Raw genomic sequence first — 21,001 nt, 5'->3', positions numbered from 1 at the left:
AATTACTGATGGGTTATATAGGTATCACTGGTGATTGGACACTGGCACACCCTATCAGGAAGTTCAACCCCCTATATAATCCCTCCCCCTTGCAGGGATACCTCAGTTTTGTAGCCAAGCAATATAGTGTATTAGAAGAGGGGCGGGACCTCTGTGTCCCGTGATGTCCTTCGAAAGAAAAGGATTTTACAGGTAAGCTGTTTTAAAAAATCCTATTTTCTTTCCTCGAACATCACGGGACACAGAGCCACAGTAATTACTGATGGGATGTCCCAGAGCAATGCTACCTGAGGGGGGGGGAACCACGACCAAGTAGGGTGCAATCAGACCTGAGGACCCTGTACCGCTGCCTGCAGCACACTACGCCCAAAGGCGATATCCTCATGCCTTCTCACATCCACCTGATAGAATCTGGTGAATGTATGAACTGAAGACCAGGTTGCGGCCTTGCAGATTTGAGCCATAGAGGCCCGGTGATGCACTGCCCAAGAAGCACCAATAGCCCTTGTGGAATGTGCCCTGATCTGAAACGGAGGAATCTTCTGTTTCAAACCGTAAGCTTGAATGATCAACTGTCGAATCCATTTAGAAATGGTAGCTTTTGACGCTGCCTGTCCTCTATTGGGACCCTCTGGCAGCACAAACAAAACATCCGTCTTGCGGATCTGAGTATTTGCCCCTAGATAGGCCTTAACTGCTCTTACTACATCCAACGAATGTAGAGATCTCTCTTCCGGAGAACAGGGATCTGGAAAAAAGGAAGGTAGAACAATGTCTTGGTTTAAATGAAAATCAGAAACCACCTTCGGTAAAAAACTAGGATGAGGGCGTAGTACCACTCTATCCTTGTGTATAATCAAATAAGGCTCCTTACAGGAAAGGGCTGCTAATTCTGACACTGGCGTAAAAACTGAGGTATCCCTGCAAGGGGAAGGGATTATATAGGGGGTTGAACTTCCTGATAGGGTGTGCCAGTGTCCAATCACCAGTGATACCTATATAACCCATCAGTAATTACTGTGGCTCTGTGTCCCGTGATGTTCGAGAAAGAAACTCTGACATTCATGGACATGACTAGATATGATTGAATTGTAGCTCCTGAACAGTTGGAGGGCCATAGCTTGGAGACCCCCTGCTCTATAGCATGGATGCTCAACCTGTGGCCCCTCCAGTTGTTGTAGAACTACAAAGTCCTGTAATGCTTGTAACTCTCAGTGGCTTGCAATGCCTCATGGGACTTGTAGTTCCACCACAGTTTGGGAGACACAGGTTGAGCACCCATGCTCTATAGTGTGTACTTGTCTCAATCTAGAGCACTAAGTGCGATTTCTGTTTGCTGCCTCCTTCCTCTGCTATCTGCATGAATCACTTCTGACAAGTTTTCCTGACACCATGAGAAAGAAGGTGACAGGGGAGGGAACTCCAACACACACTTTGTGATTGACAGCCTCAGTTCTGTTGCTGTGCGAAAAGGGGAGGGGTTCCTTTTCTTCCAATCAGCTTTCACTAAGCTCTACAGAGTGCAACTTTAGCTCCCCGCCTCCTGCTTTTCAAAGCTGAGAGATTGTGTAAATTCGCCATTTTAAATGGATGTAAAGGACGGATGGCTGCAGATAAATAGGTACAACTTATGTAGGAGAATTTGTTTCATCCGTCACTTCACTGGGTATATGTAAGAGTGTAAGAGTTTACAACCACTTTAAAGCGGAGTTCCCACTGCTTAAACAATTTTTTTTTTTTTTAGGTTTATTTAGCGCACTCATGTTTGTGAGATTAATCTGCGCTTGATTGCCGATTTGATATAGGAATATATCTTATATTCCTGTTTACTGGAAGTTTCCATAGTGCTTGTGGGCATGTGAAGCCCACAAGCACTATCTTCTGGGCTCTGGTCAGCTGAGCGACCAGCATGCACCGCCCGTTCTCGCGCATGCGCCGTATGTACGGTGCAGCCCCGTACACTTCTGACGTTGCCATCACAAGGGGCGGCGTTGTAGGAAGTGCCCGCCCCCGTTGTGATGGCAATGAAGCCCTTGCCGCTGCCCACTGACTCCTGGGAAATGATGACAAGCATCTCCCAGGAGCACTAGCGAGCACAGGAGCCGAGGAAAATGACGTCAGGCGCCAGGGAGAGGAAGAGGCAGATTACGAGGGACCCCCTAGCAACAGTCATGAAAAGGTGAGTAAAAAAAAGAATTTTTTTTTTCCAAATGTTATTAATTTTTTTAATGTAGCTGAATAATGAAAACATTTTAGGAGTGGAACTCCACTTTAAGTACCTCTGACACATTAATGGGAGAACTCCAGTAAAATATAATAAAGAGGCACTGACAGTTCAAACCTTATTCATATAAAATCAAGCAGAAGGAAACTTTTAAACATGTCTACAGGCTTTGAACAATGGCTCACATACAGCAAGGCTTCACTCAACGAGTATCCGGAAGTGACTCAGACCATAAAAGTATAGCAGGGAGCATCAAGCCACAAGATATAACTCCATCATTTAAAACATCCAATGCTCTTCAGGGGTCAACACTCCCCCCTTCATCAGGGCTACTAGTCTCAAATAATATACTTTAAATGGTATTTATTTTTATATGTATGTATTTTTGGATAAAAAAGAATAAGTGGCTGCACACCGAGGTAGTGATGAATCTCACAGGACAGGCAAACAGGTACAGGTAGACACGTTTCACACAGTGGCGCTTATTCATTAATGAATAATAGACATGTGCAATTCGTTTAGTTCCGAATTTGTAATTTCGGAATTTCGAAAGTTCGGAATTAGGAAAATTTCGGAAATTCAAAATTTCGGAAGTTCAGAATTTTGAAATTTTAGGAAATTCGGAATTTCAGAAATGTGAAAATTCTAAAATTTGGAAATTTGAAAATCTGAAGAATGAAAATTCGAAATAATAACAAACTAATAATAACTATTAAATTATAGGTATTGGAATTTCCTTTCAAATTTGGCTGGTAGTGAACATAATGAATACAAATTTATCCAAAGTTACGAATTATCTGAAATAACGAATGCCGTATCTAAAAGAATGGAACGTAACGATCTAATAATAACAAAAATAATAATAAAACCTTTTTATTATTATTCATTTGTTCCATTCCATTTGTTTAGATGCGTCATTCGTTATTTCGGATAATTTGTATTCCTTACATTCACAAACAGCCAAATTTGAAAGGAAATTCCAACACCTATAATTGAACAGTTATTATTAGTTAGTTATTATTTCTAATTTTACTGATTTTCTTTCTTTTTTTCAGATTTTCTAATTTTCTGATTTCTGAAAATTTGAATTCCGAAAATTCGGAAATTGGAAAATTCGGAAATCCGAAAATCGAAAAAGCAAAAAAAAAAAAAACCGAACGAAATGAAAAACGAACACATTTTTTGTCAGTGCACATGAATAAGCGCAGCGTCACTGTGTGAAACGTGTCTACCTGTACCTGTTTGCCTGTCCTGTGGTTTTATTCATGTCACGGATTTTACAATAAAGAGATTCATCACTACCTCGGTGTGCAGCCATCCATTCTTTTTTATCCAAATTGCAAGGCCGGCGAGCCGAGGCAAGCACCTCCCTGGGAGGAGTCCATTCCCCAGCTTACCTGGTTCCATCACTCACCTGGAGCGGCATTTTCTTTTCCAATTGCCATATATTTTTGGATACAAGCTTTCATCGCTATGTTTTATATTTATTTTGTAGCCCTGATGAAGCGTGAGTGTTTGGTCTCCCTGAAACGTGTTGGCATTTCAAAAGATCAAATTATGAGCAATTCAATTATCTTTGACTCTTATGTTGTAGTTTGGCGCTTCTTTTAACACATCTGCCCTGGGAACCCTGAAGCACCATCTACTATGAACATCCTAAAATAAGATTGAAATAAAAAGCATTTTTACATTACAGTAACACATTTTTAAAATATATCTTTTCTCTTTTTGACCTGCTTTTACTTACCATGACACCCAGCGAGGTAAACATTCACATCGATTTCATGGAAATCACGAAATAGCTAAAACAAAAACAGAAGGACAGAGCCATTAGACCAATATTCCAAGCACTTGTTAGGTTTTCTTGCCTTAAGAGTATTGTATCCTTCATAAAAATTAAGTGAAATACATGCAAGCTGACATTTAAAGCTCATCTCAACCCACAGAGTAATGTGAGCTCCTTTGCAATACGTATCTATCCTCAAAAACCCCAACCTAGCCCACAGCTCTTCCACTATACCAAAACCCTAGGGACCAAGGTATCCTCAAATGTTCACAGCTGAAGCTCTGAGCCTGTCTAAAGTTTTGCTGTGAATTTTGAGGATGAATTGCTCCAGAGTGTCTGTAGCTACAGAGGGTTTGTTATAAAGCACATGTACTACTTGTTAAGAATATGTACAGTATATACTTGAGTGCCCATAGCAGTCTTTCTCAACCATGTTTTGGTGAACCTCTAGGGTTCCTCTAGACGTTGCGAGGGGTTCCTTAAGAAACTAGCAATTTCTGCCTCTCAAATATGAAACCATTGGCGCAAGTATTATTTTTTAACTATCTGTAAGGGGTGCTGCATTCTCCCCACTGTAAAGGACATTCTTCTTAACCACTTGACCACTGGGCACTTAAACCCCCTTCCTAACCAGACCAATTTTCAGCTTTCGGTGCTCTCACACTTTGAATGACAATTACTCAGTCATACAATACTGTACCCATATGAAATTTTTGTCCTTTTTTTCACACAAATAGAGCTTTCTTTTGGTGGTATTTAATCACCGTTGGGTTTTTTATTTTTTGCGCTATAAAAGAAAAAAGACTGAAAATTTGGTAAAAAAATGAATTTTTCTTTGTGTCTGTTATAAAATTTAGCAAATTAGTAATTTTTCTTTGTAAATTTTGGCCAAAATTTATACTGCTACATATCTTTGGTAAAAATAAGTACAACTTGGTGTATATTATTTGGTCTTTGTGAATGTTAGAGAGTCCAAATGCTATGGTGCCAATATCTGAAAATTGATCACACCTGAAGTACTGACGGCCTATCTAATTTCTTGAGACCCTAACATGCCAGAAAAGTACAAATACCCCCCAAATGACCCCTATTTGGAAAGAAGACATTCCAAGGTATTTAGAAAGATGCATGGTGAGTTTTTTTGAAATTGTCATCTTTTCCCACAATTCTTTGCAAAATCAAGATTTTTTTTTTTCTTTTTTTTTTTTCACAAAATTGTCATATTAGCAGGTTATTTCTCACACACAGCATATGCATACCACAAATTACACCCCAAAACACATTCTGCTATTACTCCCGAGTATGGCGATACCACATGTGTGAGACTTTTACACAGCGTGGCCACATACAGAGGCCCAACATGCACGGAGCACCTCCAGGCGTTCTGGAGCACCCAGGCCAATTCTTATATTTCTCTCCTACATGTAAAAATAATAATTTATTTGCTAGAAAATTACATAGAACCCCAAAACATTATATATATTTTTTTTAGCAAAGACCCTAGAGAATACAATGGCAGTTGTTGCAACTTTTTATCTCGCACCGTATTTGCGCAGCAATTTTTCGAACGCTTTTTTTTGGAAAAAAAACAGTTTTGTGCTTTAAAAAAAAATAAAACAGTAAAGTTAGCCCAATGTTTTTGCATAATGTGAAAGATGAAGTTACGCCGAGTAAATAGATACCTAACATGTCACCCTTCAAAATTGCACACTCTTGTGGAATGGTGCCAAACGTCGCTACTTAAAAATCTCCATAGGTGACGCTTTAAAATTTTTTACTGGTTACATGTTTTGAGTTACAGAGGAGGTCTAGGGCCAAAATTATTGCTCTCGCTCTAACGTTCGCAGTGATACCTCACATGTGTGGTTTGATCACCGTTTTCATATGTGGGCGGGACTTACGTATGTGTTCGCTTCTGCATGTGAGCACACGAATGTGGGCGCTTTAAACATTTTTTTTTTTTTTTTTTATTGTTTATTTTACTTTATTTATTTTAGTTTGACACTTTTTCCCCCCCAAAAAAATTTTTGATCACTTTTATTTCTATTACAAGGAATGTAAACATCCTTGTAATAGGAATATGGCATGACAGGTCCTCTTTACAGTGACATATGGGGTCAATAAGACCCCACATCTCACCTCTAGGCTGGGAAGCCTGAAATTAAAAAAAAAAAAAAAACGATCTTGGCTTCGATCGTAGCGGTGAGTCGGTAGAAGCACCGGAGGGTGGCGGGAAGGGGGGGGCGTCCCCTCTCGCCTCCCGTAAGAACGATCAAGCAGTGTAACAGCCACTATGATCATTCTTATGGTGTAGGGAATCGCCGGCTGAAAAAGCTGATATCTGAATGATGCCTGTAGCTGCACCCATCATTCAGATATCCCCGCTCAAAGTCAAGGACGTCATATGACTGTGGGCGGGAACTGGTTAAAAATTGCGGGGTATTGCAGAGTATTGCGGAGTAGTGCAGGGTATATTGCGGGGTATATTGCAGAGTATTGCGGGGTATAATGCAGAGTATTGCGGGGTATAATGCAGAGTATTGCGGGGTATTTATGCAGAGTATTGCGGGGTATTTATGCAGAGTATTGCGGGGTATAATGCAGAGTATTGCGGGGTATAATGCAGAGTATTGCGGGGTATTTATGCAGAGTATTGCGGGGTATTTATGCAGAGTATTGCGGGGTATAATGCAGAGTATTGCGGGGTATAATGCAGAGTATTGCGGGGTATAATGCAGAGTATTGCGGGGTATTTATGCAGAGTATTGCGGGGTATAATGCAGAGTATTGCGGGGTATAATGCAGAGTATTGCGGGGTATAATGCAGAGTATTGCGGGGTATAATGCAGAGTATTGCGGGGTATTTATGCAGAGTATTGCGGGGTATAATGCAGAGTATTGCGGGGTATAATGCAGAGTATTGCGGGGTATAATGCAGAGTATTGCGGGGTATAATGCAGAGTATTGCGGGGTATAATGCAGAGTATTGCGGGGTATTTATGCAGAGTATTGCGGGGTATTTATGCAGAGTATTGCGGGGTATTACGCAGAGTATTGCGGGGTATTACGCAGAGTATTGCGGGGATGGCTGAGCATGGAGGGATGGATGGATGTGACTGCAATTGTCACTGAGCACCGCTGTGAGCACTACACATACAGCCCACAGCGGTGCTGCCATCCGATCCCTCCCCCTCTCCCCTCACATTGTACCGATCGGTACAGAGAGGGGAGGGAGGAACCGGCGTCATGACATGACGCCGGTCTGTTGACATGTGATCGCTCCGTCATTTGACGGAGCGATCACATGGTAAACGGCCGCGATTAGCGGCCGTTTACCGTGATCCGTGATGCGCCGGGTCCTCTGGACCCGGCGGTCACGGAAGTTCTCGGGTGCGCGCCCCAGGGGGCGCGCGAGAGCAGTATTCTGGGAGGACGTCCCAGGGACGTCCACCCAGAACTAGCCGACCGCGCTGTAGACGTCTTTCGACTATGGCCCGGTCGGCAAGTGGTTAATGACCACAAATGTGAGAGGCATACATTTTTTTTTCCCACTGCGTACCAGTGTGATGGGTCCTTTCTTCCACTAAACAGCAATCTAAGCGTACCCTTCTCCACTGACCACCAATGTAAGGAGGTACTTTTGCAGGTGACCCTCACTGTAATGGGCCATTTACCTACTGATCACCAATGTGAGGGAATACTACAACTTTTACTGTCTTTTTTCTCGCAATTATTGTTATTATTAATAATAATAACAACAATAATAATTATTTTGCCATATAGAACAGCCTCTAGGTGTCAAAATACACTAAGTACGTAACATGAATTATATTTTTATTTATTCCTATGTCTCAACTGACTGTTCCACTATTGCAGGGGTCTCAAAACTTTCTAAACAAAATGGCCAGTTAATAGTCCTTCAGGCTTTAGAGGGGGCAGTCTGTGGCCAGTAGGATTAGAAATCTCCCTGGCATCAGTGGGAGGAATGGTGGCCAATCGGCGGCATCAGTGGGAGGAATGGTGGCCAATCGGCGGCATCAGTGGGAGGAATGGTGGCCAATCGGCGGCATCAGTGGGAGGAATGGTGGCCAATCGGCGGCATCAGTGGGAGGAATGGTGGCCAATCGGCGGCATCAGTGGGAGGAATGGTGGCCAATCGGCGGCATCAGTGGGAGGAATGGTGGCCAATCGGCGGCATCAGTGGGAGGAATGGTGGCCATTCGGCGACATCAGTGGGAGGAATGGTGGCCAATCGGCGGCATCAGTGGGAGGAATGGTGGCCAATCGGCGGCATCAGTGGGAGGAATGGTGGCCAATCGGCGGCATCAGTGGGAGGAATGGTGGCCAATCGGCGGCATCAGTGGGAGGAATGGTGGCCAATCGGCGGCATCAGTGGGAGGGATGGTGGCCAATCGGCGGCATCAGTGGGAGGAATGGTGGCCAATCGGCGGCATCAGTGGGAGGAATGGTGGCCAATCGGCGGCATCAGTGGGAGGAATGGTGGCCAATCGGTGGCATCAGTGGGAGGAATGGTGGCCAATCGACATCAGTGGGAGGAATGGTGGCCAATCGTTGGCATCAGTGGGAAGAATGGTGGCCAATCGTTGGCATCAGTGGGAGGAATGGTGGCCAATCGTTGGCATCAGTGGGAGGAATGGTGGCCAATCATTGGCATCAGTGGGAGGAATGGTGGCCAATCGTTGGCATCAGTGGGAGGAATGGTGGCCAATCGTTGGCATCAGTGGGAGGAATGGTGGCCAATCGTTGGCATCAGTGGGAGGAATGGTGGCCAATCTTTGGCATCAGTGGGAGGAATGGTGGCCAAGTTGGTGTCAGTGAATGAAATAGTGCCTCAAGGGCCGGATAAGGGCAAGAAAAGGGCCACATTCAGCCCATGGGCCGCAGTTTGGAGACCACTGCACAAATGTATAAGATTAAATAATAAGGAAGTGTTCCTGGCAGAACTGAAAGTTATTTCAAATATTCCTTCAGGTCAAAAAGATGAGAAAGGTTGGTCCATAATCTACCATAGATTCACTTTAAACATAAATCCTTAAATTAAAACATAAAGTCACTATTGTCAAAAAGTCCTATTGGCAATCCTACGCCTTAAACTTAATAATACAAAATACAACATAAAAGAAAGTCACTGTTGATAAAATCATGCACTAAAATCTCTGCCATATACAAGCGGTTGTGTTCCGGATTTGGATCTGCGGCACAACTACGGCACGTGGAGCACAATTACGGCACGTTTCCCCACTTACGTTTTTCAGCATCTTAATGCTGACGGTGTCTACAAAACTGACGGTGCTCAGATCCAGAATGAGGGAGTGGATGGGGGATTTTTTGTGTTCCAGGCAGTTTACGGTGCTCTCTTCTAAGATTCCATAGTCTTGTCGGAACTCTGGATCTTTGGTTCCCGAACTGTGAACGGCAATCGAATCCAGTTCATTCGCCTAGAAAATATGAAAGTTACGGAGTCAATTCACTAACCTGCATGAGTCATCATTTTTTATTGGAACATTCAGTTCACCAAAATATCACTGTTATGAAATTTAGATTTCTTTCATTTGGCATATAATAGTGGTTGTAAACCTCAGACATGAAATATGAACAAAGCATATCCCTCTATAGCGTGTACCTGTCTCAATCCAGAGCACTAAGTGTCATTTCTGTCTGCTGTTTCATTATTCTGCCATCAGCATGAGTCACCTCTGACAAGTTTTCCTGACACCAAGAGAAAAGAAAGGGACCTCCAAAACGCAGCCTGTGATTGACAGCCTCAGCTCTGTTCCTGTGTGAAAGGGGGGGGGGGTCCCTTCCCTCCGAACAGCTCTCAGAGTTCCCCTCACTGGGTGGAACGTCAGCTCCCTGCCCCCTGCTTTCTGAAAGCCCAGACAAGCTGTATAAAATTCCACACTTTAAATATTCAGATAAACAGATACAACTTATGTAGGAGGATTTGTTTTATCTCTGTGAATAACCTGAGGCCTGGGTTTACAACCACTTTATCTACTATCACCAGGGAAAAATAAAGGAGAAAAGCCTAAGAAAAAAAAACTAAAGCAGCCACCATATCTAATAATCGATAAGCTGCAATATATTAAATTCTTGATTTTAGGTTAAGCCTTCCATCGCCCCCTCACTCGCAGTATTGGACCAGCTTACTTTGTCCAGCGCCATCTTTCCTTTCCTTTGTTTCAGTTCCTTCTTAGCCTGTGTTTCAGCCTTTTTCTTTAGCTGAGCTTCCTTTTTATTGGCTTTTTTCTTCAATTCAATAAGTTTATCCACTTCAATTCCACTCTGCAAATAAAGATATAGTTATAATGAAGCAGAGAGAAAATACATCACACCAAAAATAACAAATTCAGAGAAAGTCAGGTCAATCCTTTGGAAATGTGCACTCTGGATAGAGCTGGAAAACTGGCCATCTATGGTACCCTACTGGAGTTTGAACTTTTGGCATGATAAAAATAATCCAATTGTTTTGAACTGGTTGAGTTGGATAGGTATGCGCCATGAGATCAGAGCACCATAAATGGAGAAAGAGAGAAGCATAGAGACCCAGTGATGATATCACTGAGTCTAAATTAAAGGGTTAGTTCACCTTTACCAAAAAACTGCCCATGCAGGTGTAATGGATGTGATCATGGTGAACTGTCTAATCCAATACCTGCTTTATCCCCTTCCCGCCGACCGTACGCAGATATGCGTACTCGGCTTTCCGGGGTTATACCGGGATGATGCCCGCAGCTGCAGGCATCATCCCGGTACCGTTGTTTACAGCGGGCGATCGGCTACCCGAGTATAACAACCGATGCGGCTAAAAGCCGCTCGGTTGTTATACCGGAGGAGTGGGAGGGGACATCCCCCCCTCCCGCCGATGTTACCGGGCCTCCCGTGCGATCGGGAGGCCCGGTGTCTAATCGTGTGCCTTCGGCGGTTGGGGGCGGGCTGGAACGAAGCTGTGGGCGGCTTCGTTCCAGCCTTCTCATTGTACATGCGGAAACGACGTCATGACGTCACTTCCCGTTTACTCGGCTGCCAATGGCGCCGAATTTTAAAAAGTACACAGTATTCAGAATCGCCGTTTTCGGCGATCTGAATACTTTGAAGTGCAGAGGAGGGATCGGGGGTCTTTTAGACCCCCGATCCCTCCATAAAGAGTACCTGTCACCACCTATTACTGTCACAAGGGATGTTTACATCCCTTGTGACAGCAATAAAAGTAAAAAAAAAAAATTTTTTTTAAAAACACAATTTATAAAGTAAAAAAATAAATAAATAAATTTTTTTTAAAGTGCCCCTGTACCCGCGAGCTCGCGCAGCGAAGAAAACGCATACGGAAGTCGCGCCCGCATATGTAAACGGTGTTCAAATCACACATGTGAGGTATCGCTGCGATCGTCAGAGCGAGAGCAATAATTCTAGCCCTAGACCTCCTCTGTAACTCAAACCTGGTAACCGTAAAACATTTTTAAAGCGTCGCCTATGGAAATTCATAGGTACCGGGTAGATATAATAATATCGGAACTTTTGTTCTGAATCCAAAACATTTTGGTGCCCAACGTGGGGCTATGTAGATAAAGTGGTGCATAAGTGGTGCATGTAGATAAAAAAAAATAAAAAAATATAACGGTGCAGTTTTGACCAACGTTGAATAATGCTATCTTGCTATGTGTGTAGGCCCTTTACATATCTCCTGAAGCCTGGCTGAAAAACTCCCAGAGAGGGCATCTTCCTGCCCTGCGTTGTTGCAAGGATGTTGCCAGGATGCTTCCAGCCTATTTAAACTCCCTCGCAGACAAGCTCTCTCCTCCCGTAACAGTAGCTCTAGGCTCAGCAATGCTCCGGCGATGGGGGGGGGGGTAAGCAATAACAGCTGGGAATTCCTCATCATCCAATCAACAAAGCAAGATAGGATGACGCCATATCTGGGAGCTTTTCAGCCAGGCTTCAGAGGTACGCAAATGTCCTACACCTATAATAAGACCATTATCCAGCTTTGATCAAAACTGTACAATTTGTTTTTATCTACAGGTGCCCCTTACCACCATAGAAAGTTTTTAGGTAAAGGTGAACTAATCCTTTAAGGTATGTAATGAAAATGGAAAAAAGTTTAAAAAAAAATTTAATTACCATGATAAAGGAAGAGAGAGGAACTAGAGAAGGCAAAAATGTAGGTAGATAAAATTTCAGCATTAAAAAGGGGAAGTGCGGAGAAAGCTCATTTGGCTGCACTTCTCCTGTGGAAAACAGGAGTGCAGTTCATTCTAGACTCCTGTGACCCGGTTTCAGCTGACAGCGGGCTGAAGCCCGCTGCCGGCTGCCATCACAGAGCTGGTCCAGGCTCAGGCAAGATTGTGACAATGAAGTGGGGTTCCGCCCACATGCCTGAGCTGGCCGCTGCCACTCCAGCCCCCTCCACAGTCCAGCACTCCAGTGAGCGGGGTGGGGAGCAGAGAGTGGTGACTGAACCGAGCGATCTACGGTGTTTGATCGATCGGTAGTCAGTGTTAGAGCCGGCTGTGGAACGATGCCGCATCCACCCAGGTAAGTGTGATTCTGCAAAAAATAAAAAAAGTCCATACTTCTCTTTTAAACATACCATCTTTTTAACGGCATTTGCATATAAATCCGCATTAGCAAAGTAAATTGTGGAAGAAGACCTGAAGATCTTAATACCCTCGACTTCCTGGACCTGGAAGGTATTAATGAGAATGTTGTAAAATGTATTTTATAAATATGCACACACATAAATACAAAATATATATATATAGATAGATAGATAGATAGATAGAGAGAGAGAGATCTAATATATGAGCAGGGCCCTCTGATTCCTACTGTATTAAAGTGTATAGTATTTGTACTGTCTACCCTCAAGTTGTAAAGCGCTACATAAACTGTTGGCGCTATATAAATCCTGAATAATAATAAATATATATATATATACACACACACACACACACACACACACATATATACACTAGACATGTGCAGAACGAAAGAAAATGTTGTTTCATTTCGGATAGATTCATTAAAGAGGAGCTCCAGGCTCCCTCCAAAAAATTGAAAAAGTCAACAGATAAAAATACTGTAGCTGCTGACTTTTTATATAAGGACACTTACCTGTCCAGGGATCCAGCGATGTCCTCACCCGAGCCAAGTCTTCAATCTGCTTCGGGTGAAGACGCCGGCATTGTAAGAAAGGGAAACCAGCTGTGAAGCCTTGAGGCTTCACAGTCAGTTTCCTACTGGGTATGCACGAGTCGCGCTCCGCTTTGTGATTGGTCCCGTAGTCTTCTGGGACCTGTGATGTGTCCCAGAAGGCTGCATGGGAAGCAGGGGGGGGGACGACGACTTCTGCATAGATCGCTCCGACACATCTGACCAGAAGTGGGAGCGGCTACCTGTCAAAACCAGGTTCCTCCCCCTCCAAAAAAAATGCCAAAATGTGACAGTTGGGAGGGGGATGCAAACAAGCATAACTTCCCCTTGTGGGTGAAGTTCTGCTTTATGTTAAACTTTTCATTTAGTTATATTTGTTATGTTAGAATGATTCGTTTTCGTAATTCATTTAGTTTTTCTTATTTGGTTTTTCTGTTTTCTGCAAATAAAAAAAAAATTAAATACATAAAAAAAAAAAATTATATATACATATTCAAATCAAAATTCGAATCCAAATGCTATTTTTTTCCTGCAACCTATGATTACAGGAAAGAAAATCATTCTGTCTATGGCCGGATTAGGAATGCTTTCAAAAATATATATTTTGCTTGTTTATTTTTCTCAATTTAAAAAATGTAGATTGAGCGAACAGAAGAAAAATCTTAAATCAAATCAATAGTTGAATACCCTTTAGCTTCAAAACAGCATCAGTTCTTTTTGAGGGAAATCAGCAAGAGTCAATAGGTTTACATTTCAAATTCGTTTTTAAGTTAGTTTTTGAATTCAATTCGATTTGAAATTCGAACCAAATTTTGTTATAATTTATTTCGGATTCGTAAATTTGTACCTATTATGAATATCGAAAAATGTGTGTGAATTTTGATTCGGAAAGAAACAAACTGCACATGTCTAATACATACACATAGTATATCTCATCAGTAAGAAATTTTGTGATGTAATTTTCAAATGTGAACATCATTTTTGCATAGTTTATGAATATATTTCATGTACATATTTGTAGAGACACCTTCTAGTGGCTGTCCATGTCCATTAGTGCTATACACTAATGAAGGGGTCTTGAATTAAAATTTACGGAGGTCCGGTCAAGGGACCGGATCACATTAGTGCTATACCACATCACAGTCCCCCCATACATCATCGCCATTAGCATACCTTTCACATCGTAGTCCCCTTTACATCACAGTCCCCTCTTTAAAAGCAGTGCTACAGTGCCCACAGTTCCCCTTCACATAATTCCCCCCCCTTTACATATCATTGCCCCTTAACATCACAGTCCCCCCTTTAAAGCAGTCTCACAGTGTCCTCAGTTCCCCTTCACATTGCAGTGCCCCTTTATTACACAGTCCCCCTTTATTACACAGTGCCCCTTTATTACACAACACAGTGCCCCTTTTAGAGCAAGCCTATCCTGCACAGTCCTATGGTGGCTTTGGCAGGGCAGAGGCACTAATCATCGTGGGGTGTCCTCTGCCGGGCTGGAGGCCCGGCCACCTATGTCATCCTCACAGCTGCCGGGGACGGGAGTTGTGAGAATGACATCGGTGGCCAGGCGCGAGGCCCGGGAGAGGACACACAGCCATGCAGTGGCAAGTCTGCGGTCCGGACACGACTGTTACTTGGTCCAGTTCCGGACCGCGGTCCACCATTTAGTGACCTATACACTAATGTATGCCCCTTTTGCTTTCTGTTGAAAGCATTTCATCCATTGGTTTACAATGGGGAATACTAAACTGTATAATATGCATTGCCATACGTGTTATTGACTCTCACCTGTTGGTACTGAGCCACATCCCTGTAAATATGTGTACTGGGAACTTGCCCAAGAATGGCATAATGAGGTCTGTGGGGGAAGGAGAACAGACAAAGAACTTGATCCAAACATAAAACAGGAAACTACTTACAGCTTAATTATACTAAAATGTCATTCAATGTGAGAGACAGAGCTATATGAAGTGTTCCTTCAAGCAAAAGATGACAAACCTGAATTGTGTTTATGTCTGCTAATTAGGGATTTAGAGAATAGTTGTCAAATAAAAAGCAAAGCTCGTTTGAGAGACAAGACATAGTGAGATACTCCTGCATTTCAGCAAAACACTAAAGATGTGCTAAAACCACAAGGTTACTCAATTTATTGCAATCTACTGCAACCACTCTAAGCTTTGCTCTACAGAGGGTCTGTATGAGACAAGCAAGGTGCTGTGTCATGTCTATTTCCACTCCGATCACCATTGTGTCATGAAATGCGGCAAGACAAGAGAGTCGTGAATGCTTGTGAAACCACCCCATGGTAGCGGTATGCTACCAAAACTAATTTGAATTCAAGTGACGCTAAATTATATCCTTAAGCCAAACTCTTTTGTTTGAAAATTCTTTGTACATTTGATGATTGGACAAATGCTGTTCAAAAATCTTGTTTGCTTTTAATATTCGATTTTAAAATGAATGTAATTTGCAGAATGAAAACCACAATACCCAATTCCATCCTGATCCTTCGAATTATCTCATCACTGTGGTAGAAAACGAAAGTTGATTTGGCCCCACCAATGATTAGAAAATTGAACAAACATTCTTGAAGCAAACATTTTCAAATGTACACATTCACTACTTAAAGTTATTGTAAACTCTCAGCTTGTAAAATAACCCATTCAGTTTCCAAATAGAAATGAAAGGCAAAACATTTATGTATAGATATAAAAAATACATTATAAATATTGTTTCTTTATAAGTGATCACATTCCCTCTGTACTCAGCTGCATAAGAGCTGGGTGGGGGGATGAGAAGCAGCAGGACACTGATCTTCCCTGTGAATGGCTGTGCAGTGGGGGGTTGTCAGGACAAGTCTGATCATTGGAGGAAAGCACACTGAGTTCCCAGCACAGCTATAGAACTGACCATGGTGTGTTCTCCTGCAGTTTTTAATAGGAAAGCAGAGGGACTGTCAGGAACACGAGGGATTTCATACAAAGGAAGCAATACAAGAGAACAGGAGACTTTCTCATACAAGTACGTGGTACAGCAGGAATATGAAATGTTGGGGGTAATGAATGCTTTAAGAATACAAATGTGAATAAACGAGAAAAAGAAAAAGAAAAAGAAAGAAGGAAAGAAGAAAGAAAGAAAGAAAGAAAGAAAGAAAGAAAGAAAGAAAGAAAGAAAGAAAGAAAGAAAGAAAGAAAGAAAGAAAGAAAGAAAGAAAGAAAGAAAGAAAGAAAGAAGGAAAGTGAGGGGGTTGTTTGCGGGGAGGGCAGGAGGTTCAATGCAACCTCTAATAATGTTTTTGGAGGTTGTTTTTGTATTTCTGTAATTGTATTTCTTACTTTATGAAAACTTAATAAACAACATTTTCAAAGAAATAAGAAGAAACGGTTTAGTGTCACTTTAAGGATTTTCAACATCGCAGAACATCCAATGTCACATTCTGGAATGTTGAAAATCCTTAAATTCAATATTTTAAAAGGCAACAATTTTTTACTCCGTCTTCCATTTACAAATACTGTTTAAAAAATAAAAAATGAATTAAAAAATGAATTAAAAAATGTCAACGCAAGACTCACAGCTGCGTCCTAAAGATGACAGTCAGCAGACAGAAGGCCACAGAGACCGCCAGTCCCAGGTCTAAGTTCAGGAGTATCGTGGCCACAAATGTCACCAACCAGACCACCTGAAAGAGAGACCAGATTGGAGAATTCAATCACAGCAAAACTTTATAGAACTTTCAGACCTGAGCCCATTAGAACTTTGGAATAACAGTCATTTACACGATTGAGCTATTAGTTCTGTGAAACTGCATGTATTGTGCAAATAGGTGCAAAATCCAATGTTATTAAGTTTTTCTACATCTTTTCAGGAAAATACCACATTTGGGTCTGTAGATGCTGCTGATGATCATAGGCAATACTTACAGTGCCTTGAAAAAGTATTCATACCCATTAATATTTTCCACATTTTGTCATGTTACAACCAAAAACGTAAATGTATTTTATTGGGATTTTATGTGATGGACCAACAATTGTGAAGTGGAAGGAAAATGATAAATGGTTTTCAAACATTTTTTTACAAATATCTGAAAAGTGTGGCGTGCATTTGTATTTAGCCCAGGTTCACACTGACAGCGGGAATGAAATCGTCGAGTTCAGCTGAATTCGCACAATTTAATTCCCGCACGTCAGTCCCGACTTCGGGGGCGATTTCGGAGACATCTGTGCGGGTTCCTGCACAGATGTCTATGGAAATCGCACCCTGAAGTCGCCAAAAGTAGTACAGAAACTACTTTTGGGAATCAGGGCGGCGCCGCAGCAAATGCAGCGTTTCGCACCAATTGGGACAGTGCCATTGCCGGCAATTGCCGCCGATTTGACATGTCAAATCGCTCCAATGTGAACCAGAGCTTACTCTGATACCCCTAATGGAACAAATTGCCTTCAGAAGTCATCTAAATAGTAAATAGAGTCCACCTGTGTGTAATTTAATCTCAGTATAAATACAGCTGTTCTGTGAAGTCCTCAGAGGTTTGTTAAAGAACCTTAGGGAACAAACAGCAGGCCAAGGAACACACCAGAAAGGTCAGGGATACAGTTGTGGAGAAGTTTTAAAGAAGGGTTAGGTTAAACAAAAATATCCCAAGCTTTGAACATCTCACGGAGCACTGTTCAATCCATCATCCGAAAATGGAAAGAGTATGGCACAACTGCAAACCTACCAAGACATGGCCGTCCACCTAAACTGACAGGCCGGGCAAGGAGAGCATTCATCAGAGAAGCAGCCAAGAGGCCCATGGTAACTCTGGAGGAGCTGCAGACATCCACAGATCAGGTGGGAGAATCTGCCACAGGACAACTATTGAACTTTGTGGCCTAAAAACAAAGCACTATGTGTTGCAGAAAATTGACACTGCACATCACCCTGAACACACCATCCCCACCGTGAAACATGGTGGTGGCACAATCATGTTGTGGGGATGCTTTTCTTCAACAGGGACAGGATAGCTGGTCAGAGTTGATGGGAAGATGCCTGGAGATAAATACAGGACAATCTTAGAAGAAAACCTGTTAGAGTCTGTAAAAGACTTGGGACTGGGGCGGAGGTTCACCTTCCAGCAGGACAACGACCCTAAACATACAGCCAGAGCTACAATGAAATGGTTTAGAACAAAGCATATCCATGTTTTAGAATGGCCCAGTCACAGTCCAGACCTAAATCCAAAAGAAAATCTGTGGCAAGACTTAAAAATTGCTGTTCACAGATGCTCTCCATCCAATCTGACAGAGCTTGAGATATTTTGCAAAGAAGAGTGGGCAAAAAGGTGGTTCTACAAAGTATTGACTAAGGGGGGCTGAATACAAATGCACGCCACACTTTTCACATATTTATTTGTAAAAAAATTTGAAAACCATTTATCATTTTCCTTCCACTTTTATGTTGTTGGTTGTAACATGATAAAATGTGGAAAATTTCAAGGGGTATGAATACTTTTTCAAGGCACTGTATTTACTAGGTTTGTTAGCTCCATCTAGTGGCCATAATGTAGTATTCTCCTGATTCACAATACTTTTTTGAATGACTAACATTTGACCTGGAGAGAAAATTGCCTAAGTTTGCCCTTATTCTCACAGAACAAATGTAATGTAATAAATAAAAAGAGAAAACAAATGTTGCAATATAATACTAATTTTGCCTTCAGGTTTAAATAGATAGGTTGGGTGACAGTGGTGGACTTTACGACCACAGGGTTGCAAGATTTAGCTTTTGGGTGAATTATCATTTAACTTTCCTTTTATCGCCTTCCACATAGAAATACATTTGTCTCTGAAGCTTCATAAACGCCGCAGTATCGGCTTGTTGAACATTGCTTTACCAAGTCAATTCTGTTTGTTCTCCATAGCAAGGGGATGTCTCTGAATTGCTTGAAGATACCCTTCAAATTCACGATGACAACGGATGCCAGGATTGCCTGGGATGAAGGAAGTTTTACAGTAGTTAGTGAGGGGCTAACGAGCACCAATCTGCTCCACCACCCATCAGCTGAATCCCCATATGATTAGTTTCATGGTCTGGACCTCCTAACAGGGTTCACTGCTGTTCCAGCACCATGTACCTCAATGATGGGGCACTATTCCTCCCACGGACACCAATGATGGGGCACTATTCCTCCCACTGATACCAATGATGGGGCACTATTCCTCCCACTGATGCCAATGATGGGGCACTATTCCTCCCACTGATACCAATGATAGGGCACTATTCCTCCCACTGATACCAATGATGGGGCACTATTCCTCCCACAGATACCAATGATCGGGCACTATTCCTCCCCCTGATACCAATGATGGGGCACTATTCCTACTGACACCAATGATCGGGCACTATTGATCTTTTATTAAAAGAATCAAGCAACCAATTTTATACAAAAGTAAAAAACAAAACCATAGCACAAAACTTCAACAGAAATCCAAGGAATACACATTCATGTTCAGAATATATACAATATATACATAATCCACTACCAAAATTATTTACATAAAGCAGCAGAGAGGGCCTAAGAGGCACAACCCATCACCTATGTACGCAGCCATTTATCAAAAATTAATCCAAAAAAATAATAATCTAGGGTGATAAGAGACAGACAGCCACACCCGGGAAAGAGACTCCTGGCAGTCAGGGAGGCTTGAAACCCCTCCACGCCTTCAACCAAGCCCCCTGACTCCGCTTGTCTCTCTCAAGTACCCGAATCTTCTCCACCTCATGCAGAATGTCATACACCACCACCTGAACAGGAAGGATTTTACGCCGAATGCAGACCTGACACCGTGCGTTCCAAGTGAAATAACGGACTACTAGGCTAACTAGAAAAAGTGTATCTAAACAAAAAACCCCACCAGTATTGAATGCTCCGTACACCCACTCAGCATAACCCAGCCTGGAGAGGAAAGGGACACCGAGGGCCCGCCCCACCTGTTTGTACACCTCTATGTTAAAAGGGCAATGAAGCAGAAAATGGTCCATAGTCTCCTCCTCACCTGCACACTCCTCCCGAGGACAGCTACGATCCATCCCACTGCGGAATTTCAAATTGCCCCTAACATAGAGTCTCCCATGGAAGCACAATCAGGCCAGATCCCTGAATTTAGGGGGTACTCTGTCCAAATTAATAAGTCTTAACCCTGCCCTCAAAACTGGGCCTGGGCAATCCCTTAAGGCCAGTGGGTCATGAAAGACTTCGCTCAAGACTCGACCCATAAGGACTTTCCTCGGAACCGATCTGAGATCTTCAGCCGACAATCGCCACTGCCGTAGTAACTTCAGGCACGGAGCGACATAGGCTGGTAGCGGACCACGATGACCCCTGAGATTCTTCACTTGGCCACCTTCTTCCCAAAGTCGTAGAAAAGGCCTAAACCAAGATCTAAATATGCCTGCCCATCCAGGAGGTTCCACTGCAAGCATATTACCAATATTAAACTTGAGAAAAAGCAGTGAAAAGAAAAGAACTGGGTTGACCATACCTAAGCCACCCTCCCTCCTGGATAGATAGGTGACATTCCTTTTGATGGGGTTCAGTCTGTTCCCCCACAACATCTGGAAGAACACACTACTGACCCTAGCATAGAGAGACACTGGCAAGATGCAGACAAAGCTGACATACAAGAAGATCGGAATCAGGTAAGTCTTAATCAGATCAACCCTTTCCCTCATAGATAACTTCCATCTCTTCCAGCTGACCACCTTAGTATTGGCAATTTCCAGTCTGCCTTCCCAGTTTTTGAGGCCATAATCGCCAGGTCCAAATTCAATGCCTAAAA

The 21,001-nt window shown here is 42.6% G+C and overlaps 1 protein-coding gene across 3 annotated transcripts in view; it reads right to left on the bottom strand.

The window, feature by feature from the left end:
• Positions 1-21,001, bottom strand: part of LOC141102822 (solute carrier family 26 member 6-like) — a 92,068-nt gene that overhangs the window by 7,236 nt on the left and 63,831 nt on the right. For all 3 annotated transcript variants that reach the window (XM_073591846.1, XM_073591847.1, XM_073591848.1), the window contains 7 exons: positions 19,057-19,152; positions 16,757-16,863; positions 14,973-15,042; positions 12,622-12,714; positions 10,182-10,316; positions 9,278-9,469; positions 3,972-4,026 (listed from right to left, as the gene is read on the bottom strand). In XM_073591846.1, coding sequence (XP_073447947.1) covers positions 3,972-4,026; positions 9,278-9,469; positions 10,182-10,316; positions 12,622-12,714; positions 14,973-15,042; positions 16,757-16,863; positions 19,057-19,152 — 748 coding nt within the window. The remainder of the gene's footprint in view (positions 1-3,971; positions 4,027-9,277; positions 9,470-10,181; positions 10,317-12,621; positions 12,715-14,972; positions 15,043-16,756; positions 16,864-19,056; positions 19,153-21,001) is intronic.

The sequence above is a fragment of the Aquarana catesbeiana genome, linkage group LG07 (genome assembly GCF_042186555.1).
Source record: "Aquarana catesbeiana isolate 2022-GZ linkage group LG07, ASM4218655v1, whole genome shotgun sequence".
Taxonomy (NCBI): domain Eukaryota; kingdom Metazoa; phylum Chordata; class Amphibia; order Anura; family Ranidae; genus Aquarana; species Aquarana catesbeiana.
Note: the sequence above shows the minus strand (reverse complement) of the source record. Positions and strands in the feature narration are given on the sequence as shown.